This window comes from Phaethon lepturus, unplaced genomic scaffold (genome assembly GCF_000687285.1).
Source record: "Phaethon lepturus isolate BGI_N335 unplaced genomic scaffold, ASM68728v1 scaffold53687, whole genome shotgun sequence".
Classification (NCBI taxonomy): Eukaryota; Metazoa; Chordata; class Aves; order Phaethontiformes; family Phaethontidae; genus Phaethon; species Phaethon lepturus.
In genome coordinates, this window is record NW_010553636.1 from 13,920 (window position 1) to 21,772 (window position 7,853).

The 7,853-nt window shown below is 41.6% G+C and overlaps 1 protein-coding gene across 1 annotated transcript in view; it reads left to right on the top strand.

Annotated features, from left to right (window-relative positions):
• The window catches only part of LNX2 (ligand of numb-protein X 2), a gene marked incomplete at its 5' end in the record, with an annotated part of 13,258 nt that extends 6,148 nt beyond the window's left edge, over positions 1 to 7,110 (top strand). The window contains 4 exons of the mRNA XM_010291583.1: positions 816 to 962; positions 3,019 to 3,196; positions 4,962 to 5,193; positions 6,948 to 7,110. Of these exons, the coding sequence (XP_010289885.1) occupies positions 816 to 962; positions 3,019 to 3,196; positions 4,962 to 5,193; positions 6,948 to 7,110 (720 nt within the window). The remainder of the gene's footprint in view (positions 1 to 815; positions 963 to 3,018; positions 3,197 to 4,961; positions 5,194 to 6,947) is intronic.
• Between the last annotated feature and the right edge of the window lie 743 nt (positions 7,111 to 7,853).

Sequence of the window (7,853 nt, forward strand, 5' to 3'; positions counted from 1 at the left end):
AAAATTGCTCTTCTTTTAGGAAAGTTGGAATAGACCAATAGTAGGTTCTTGCAGCCTAGCACAGTCATCTTTGCTTAACCCAGCACCACACAGAGAGCTGTGATACAAATGAGTAGTAAATATTCGTTTCAGGTATAATTTTAAGAGCTTCCATCGCAGTTAAAGGAAAATAACAATGATCTTGGGGATCATAATTTCAGTTTCCCAGTTTTTGGATACAGTGAAGTGGTCAGAATTTTACACTGGGTAACTTCTCTCTGTTGAGGTGTACTTTTGCGGCAATAGAGTTGATGTTTCATTTAACATCTGGTGTCTGAGTTTCGTGATATTCACCAAACTCCAGAATTTGATGGTCTGCTCATATATACCATATTTCTTGGAAGTCTCTTTGGGAAATACCAGAGGTTTTCAGAGCTTTTGATCAAAACTTGCAGACCATGAAGCCATCATGTGGGCATTTCTTTATTGCTATGTGTTGCAGAAGTTTGCGGAGGCTGCAAATGGAATTGGGTGATTTTTAATGTTTGAAGCTTTATAACACAAAGTGAGAAACAGTCCTTTTGGCAAAGGATTTCCAGCTGATACATATGTAACACCAGGGGAAAAGCAGGAACGTTAATATTCCCTCTGTTCTAGGGGGAATTGCAGCAAGAAGCAAGTAAGGGAATGTACAGTCTAAGAAGTTTGTGGCACCCTCAGGAACTGGAAAACCAATGCTGCTGTCGTGTTCTTTCATATTTCATCTACGTTTTCCCCCGCCCCGCTAATAATCAACGTCCTATCAACTTCATTACTTTGTTTTATATATTCAACAGGCTAGTGGGGAGAGAGTGAATTTGATCATCTCTAGACCCCTGAAGTCACAGACAGTCAGTATTATCCGAGACACGGGGACTCACAACAGCAACTCACACCAACACCAGTCCCAACAACTGTTGCACAGCAGACCCAACTCACATAAGGTTGGTGTTTCTCATTTGAGGAGGTATAAATGCGTTTTTAGTCTTGTGATGGTCTAAGTGTGTAGCAAGGCAAGATTAAAGAAGGGGTTATATCTTCTTCATCTTGAATATCATTCAAGAGGATTATTTTTTGTTGCTGCTGTGCAAGGACGGGAGATGTGGTGCTCACCATCCAGCTTACAAAGAACATGTTGGAGGGATGTGTCATCTCCTCCGTGAGCCAGCAGTGCTGGCTGCAAGACTACTGAGTTCTGTAGGGTCAAGCTGGGAGAGAAAGGCAGAACGAAGAGACTTTCATGAAGCTAGTGTCAGATTATCTAGAAGACCTGCAGAAATAAATCCTGTGCTTGAGATGTTCTTGTAGTTAGAAAAATATGATTTGTCACTGTTGAGAAGTTGATTTTGTGAAATAATTGTTGTGTTGACTGTGTCAACCAAGCCACCTTTCCTCCTGTCCACTCTGTTGGCATCACTGTTTAACGTCTACTTCTGTTGGGAGGTTTTACATGTGTTGATAGTATTTTCTTCGGAAAGTTTGGACAATTTCAGAAAGAGCCTCGCTTATTCTTAAGAAGCTTGTTTTCCTCCTGAGGGACAAAGGTGAGGCTCCTGAACACAGTTAGCGGCTGTTAGTACTTGCTACAACGTTAGGCCACATAATACTGTAATGTTAATACTTGCCACAGCGTTAGGCCTAACATCAACAATGATTACAGCTCATCTCTGTCAGAGCTTGAACCCATTTTCCACCTGCCAGCATGGGTTGTGTTCATATCACAGTTCCAAAGTTGATCTGTTGGTTGACCTGGTTTCCCCCACATATCAATACCACCCACGGGCTCTTTCAAAGTGGGAAGTCCCATGTAACCGCAAGTGAACGGTTCCCACGTGTCATACCATTTATCTTTACCTCTCTCCTATTAACCTACAGTTGGCTTAGTAGTCTTGTAACTTAAAAAATGTTTGTATAATTGAATGGAACCAGCCAGTTAGTCCTAAAGTCTGAAGACTTAAGAAGAAGCTATCTTTATAAGCTATGGTATGTATACATATAGCTACATCTGTGATTAACATGTGTATGCGAGGAGCAGAGTGAGTCAGAAGGAACACGTGTCACTGGAAGTCGAAGAAAGCCATTTTCCAAGAGAAGGCAGAGGAATAAATAAGTATTTGTAGTTGGAAGAATCTCCCAGGTTATTTCTTCTGTTATTTTGGATTCCTTGCAAATATTCTGTTGATTTAAGATGCTAGTATAGGTATGTGTGCAGTGATTTGAACGTATCGTTAAATATCCTGAAGAGGAAGAGCTTCACCAACTAAAACATACTTTGATTCAGGTTTAGATCCTTTGACGGGGCAAAACTAAGTACGGGCTAAACTTCATAATTCAGGTGTTAGGAAATGACATACAGGATCTCTTCTTGCTTCAAGTTTGGGTCTTTGTTGTGATCATTAGGGAGTCTGCATAAGGCACCCATTACCAGCCTATAGCACTGATTGGCCTTGGTTACTTTGTGCTCCAGGAGATGCTACATACCAGCTGCAAAAGAAAACATGACGTATAAGGACTTTAAAAAGTGTCTCTTCATCGACATGAGAACATATGTGTTTTCATTTCTTAGGAGCTTCTTTGTAGTTCTGGGCCATATTCTACTGACAAATGAAGTAATGCTGATGTTCACCAAGGCATCAAAAGATTTATTTCTAGCTTGTGTCCACTCCCATATGGTTTTGTAGTGCAGTCCTAAAAATTAGCCTATTCCAGTGTAAGATGCTAAGGAAAACTGGAGTGAGATTTTCAAGATGGGCCTTTATAAACTTTCTGTCTATGTTTAAGTATCAGTGGCTTTTTTTGTTTGGGTTGTTGTGGTTTTTTTTTTCCCTGACCTGGAGGAAATCCAGCTGAAGCCAATTCGCACTACTTAGTCCTTTTAAACTATTCTGTTGAAGTGTTGAAGTGCCAAAGTATAGCTTCGGGGTGTGTTTAGTTGTGTTTTGTTCTCTCTTTTTTTTTTTTTTTAAAGTTTTAATAATGTTATTTATCCTTCTCAAACAGGATCTCTCCCAGTGCGTTACATGCCAAGAAAAACACATTACTGTGAAAAAAGAGCCACATGAATCTCTGGGAATGACAGTGGCAGGAGGCAGAGGCAGCAAAAGTGGCGAACTGCCCATCTTCGTGACAAGTGTACAGCCTCACGGGTGTTTGGCAAGAGACGGCAGGATTAAACAAGGTGGGGCTTGGCTTTCCTGGTGGCAGGAGTGGCCTCTGATTGCTGTTTGATGAGTACGTTCTCTGGAGTCAGATGGTGTCAAAAAGCCTTTTCACAGATGTAGGGAAGCACTGATGGATGCTTACCTTCATGGTTCAATAATGGAGACAGAGTATTTTGTATCGCGCTTCCACCTTTTCTAGGAAAGGGATGTTTAGAGAATGATAGCAGGGGAAGCGGATAAGACCAGGAAATGTCTGGTTAAATTCTTTAAAGCTGACGGTAATCCCCTGAGCTGAGGATCTGGTGCGATGCTTTGTGCTGCAGTGCACGCATCCTGTTTTTGTGTTTGATTTGGTGGCCTGGGCCCTATCCCCAGAGGAACCTCTGCTCCTCAGTGTAGTATCTGAACAGCAGAGATGCTCTGATGACAGGCCACAGCTAAGTTTACCCCCAAAGCTACGTCAGTGTTGACCCTGGTTCCTGAATGCTTTCTTATTCTCTGGGTTTGCCAGTCTTCAAGGGTGCTACAGCACCCATCCTTGTTCCTCGGCTTTGCAGAAGGGAACCAGGAGGTGGAGGTTAGACTCGGTGTAGGTGAAGGCAGTCCTGCCTGATCGATAGCAAAGCATTTGATGATTAAAACGTATTGTGTCGTATGTGAAACAAAGACTGCCTAGAGGGTCTCTGTGATTCAGAGTTCACAGAATTACAGATTGTTTTAGGAAAGAAGTTTAGGAAAAAACCTTCACAGATTGCAAATTTAAACAGTGTGGGAGCATCCTTATATGCTTCTGAGAGAGCGAGTTTTACACCCACATACCAACGGGTATGCTCGCTTTTTCTGTACTTCTCTGAAAAACACACTTGATAGAAAAATCACAATTGCTCTTTCATTGTGTAACATGAAAGTGGCCACAGCAGCAACAAAAGTGATTTCAAGTTAAGCTGCACCTCAGCTTTAGCTTTCCCTGGGGGAAAAAGCTTTTAAAAAATGAATCTTGTTCCAAACGTGACCCAGGTGTTCGCACTTTTGCTTTGTTTTTTCTGGCTTTCATCGGTAAGTGAGACATTGTGTGAAAGAGGAGACTGACACTGCTTGAACAGTTAATAACATTCTTGTTTTCATTCTGAGGCTTTTAAAAACTATTCTGAAATAAAATAAAAATTGTGGCAATTCTTTTAGTGGCTTTGGCTCTTTCAAGATTATCTTTGTAGAGATGCTCGCTCTTTCTTCTAATGGACTTCCTTTTGTATCAACCTTTCCAGTAGCTTTTGAATTCCATTTTGTTCTCCCGACTAACAAGCTAGAAAAAGCAGAAGACCTAAAACACTCTGTGGAGCCTCACTTATCTACAAGAGTTGGTTACTTTTGGTGCCTGTATTGTTCCTTCCATCATTCTTCCTTCGCTTTTAAAGTTAAGGTGGACCTAAGATCCACCACTGGAAACGATTATATGCTGGCATCTGCAATAGCAGTTGCAGAGAAGATGGTGAGGTGCTTGGGTAATTTCTGCCTCAAGTTTTCAGGGCAGTATACCATAGAAGCCACAGCATGTGATGTCTTATGTAGAAATAAATGATACTGATCCAGCTTAATAGTTCAATACATTAATGTTTCAAACTGACAGTATAAGGCCTCTGAGCTATTCACATTCCCAGGCTGTTAGTTCAGACTGTCTCAGCTCCAAAAAATACAGTACTCGGTGAAACCCTGGTGTGGGAGGTGCTGTCGGTAGCAGTGACTCTGGCAGACTGATGTGTTCTCACTCATGCCTTTGAACAGGTGATGTGCTGCTGAACATCAACGGCATCGATTTGACTAACCTAAGTCACAGCGAGGCGGTGGCCATGCTGAAAGCTAGTGCTGCCTCTTCGGTAGTCGCCCTGAAAGCCCTGGAAGTCCAGGTTGTAGAAGAACAACCCCAGGCTAATGAAGAACAATTGAGTACCGTCAGTGAAAATGAATACGATGCCAGTTGGTCACCATCATGGGTCATGTGGCTGGGACTTCCAAGGTACGGAATTAATTGATAAAGTAATTAGTGACCTGTTTTAAGGTAAGTCTGAGAGAGGGACAAAAGCAGAGACCTTATTAGTTGCAGCACATCTGCCCTTATTTCTGCCTGACTGACCATCTCAGCTCTATTCAGTGTGCTTAGGAGGAGGACTGTGAACAGGAGCGATGTTTTCTTAGGAAACTGAAAAATGAATAGACTTGATTTATCCTTTCACAAATGGTAGTAACTACCCACATGGATTCTTCTCATTGAACACATCATCTTTTCTGTTGCTTAACCATATCGTAACTTCCTGTAGAATATCTAAAACCAGAGAGATTACTAATAAAAACAGAAAGTATTGACCCACGTGTCTCTTTGCTAATTCAGTGCCTAAATTTATGAGGCCAAATACACAACTTCAAAATATTGAATCAGACTTGCCCTTCTCACAGACTTTCACACAAGTCTCTTGCACATGTACACGCCCACAGGTACAAATTCTCATGCATTTCTTTCAAGAACCCACTACCATCTCTGCCAATCACAGAAACTCTCCAAGATTTGCAGTGAGCTCCCTCCCCTTGACTAATAATCTGCACTCTGCTGGACATCACCACGTTTTGTTTTTACTCTTCTGTTTTTTACTGTCTTGTGGCTACAGCTATAAGCTCATTCTGGCCCTGCTTGCTATGAAGAAGAGATCCCACTACAGCAAATAGGGTTATTAACTTCAGTCAGGGCATGCAGGTTAATTCCTCGGGCTCAGGTCTGTAGTTTAAACATAAAACCACAACAAGAACCAGGCATATTGGTAGCAGAATTGCAGTTGAAGATAACAGAACCATGCATTGACCCTCCAAAGATTTCACGCTTTTTCATTTAATTTTCTGAGTTTTACTATCAATTAATTTCTCTTCCATTCAAGTATTAATGAGTTACCTCATCTCAGTAAACAGCTGGCAGTTTTGGTAAATGTACAAATGTACTTCCTTTCCATGCTTCAGCAGTGGTTTATTGCTTATATACTACAGATGCCCATGCATGGCTCCTAAAGTTACGTTATGCACTGTGCTGCTATCCTTTAAAGGAATGTTGCACATCAGTAAAGAACTTGGCATCTTTTTTACCCAAAAGTTAATTTCTATGTTGTTTTTTGTTGTTTGTTTGGGGTTTTTTTTTTATTACAGTCATTACCAAATTCACTGGCAAGAATTAATTTTCACTGGGGGAGATAACATATACGAGTACAGTTAGGGAAGCATGATATGGAATAAAATGGTTAATCATTTATATTTTCATTACTGGTTCAGAGGTAGAGAAGATGATGCATGGATTTTTAAATCTTTACTTAAAGTAAAAAAAGCCTAAACTGGCTGGGGGTGGAAGAAAAATGCACTGCATTTTTGCAAACTAAACACATTGGGTATCCATTTTTGACCCACATTCTTGCCACCTATGAAATCCCTGAAATGCCATTCTATTACTGTCAGTTTACAGATTTAACTGTGTTTAAGTAATTATTCTAGCACTGCACTATTTCTTTTAGAACACATTTCTGTCTCAAGATTGTGAGGTTTTTTGGTAATTGGTTTGAATATTGCAAAATTACTCTTGTTTGAGGACAGAAGTCTAATCACCATCCCTCTCATTCTCTTCCACGCTTATCACAGTGGTAATGATGAGACAGCAGGTGTTGTGCCTACTATAAAAATATCTATATATGGTATACATGGCTTTTTCTCTTGCTATACTGTGCTTCCATTCCACAGCTGCCTACATAGCTGCCATGACGTAGTACTGCGGCGGAGCAATTTAGGGAGCTGGGGTTTCAGCATTGTCGGTGGCTACGAGGAGAACCACACGAATCAGCCTTTCTTCATTAAAACGATTGTTCTTGGAACTCCCGCGTACTTTGATGGAAGATTAAAGTAAGCTAAACTAACAGTAATAATAATAATCCACACTTCTAAATAGTTAGGTGCAACTAATTGCTTAATGAAATACGCTGTAGCATCTTGTGCTGGGGTGGGTCATGCAGCCCAGTAGTGCTTTGCCTCCCTGATGAGCATGATGCAGGGAAGTATGGGGTGTTTCTGCTGGTGAAAGGGCGTCTGTCAGAGGTGGTGCTTGTCCTGACACCTCTGTCATCTCTCCTCCTCCTCCCTAGCTGCGGTGCTGATGTCACCTGCTGTCTCCGTTTCCCTGTTGAACTCTTCTTTAGGATAAGAGACATTGCAAAATGTGTATGTGTAGAGCTGTCTGGTTAGTAACATTTTTGTCTTCCTAGAGAACAGCTGAAAAATTAGAAATTACTTCTGTAAAATGGGGAACACTGCTTTGTCCTTTCATACAGCCTTATGAAGGAACTGCTGGAAGCTCTGGTACTGAAGATGGGTGCTGCTGCTTTAATGGAAGGGCAAGAAAGTAGATGGAAGAGATGTCTGAAAAGATTGTTAAGGAACCGGGTCCCCATGCTAGTGCCCTGAGAGTCATTAGTTGGCAGGAAAGGCAAGTTCAGTGGAGGCCCCTGAGGTGGTGGGAGCTAGAGCACTTGCCCTGCAAGGACGGGGCTCCAGGGGCAGCTAACAGCCCCTTCCATTACCTACAGGGAGATTATCTTAACTCCCTGAGTAAGTTTGCAAAGGACACCAGGTTGGGTGGGAGTGTTGATCTGC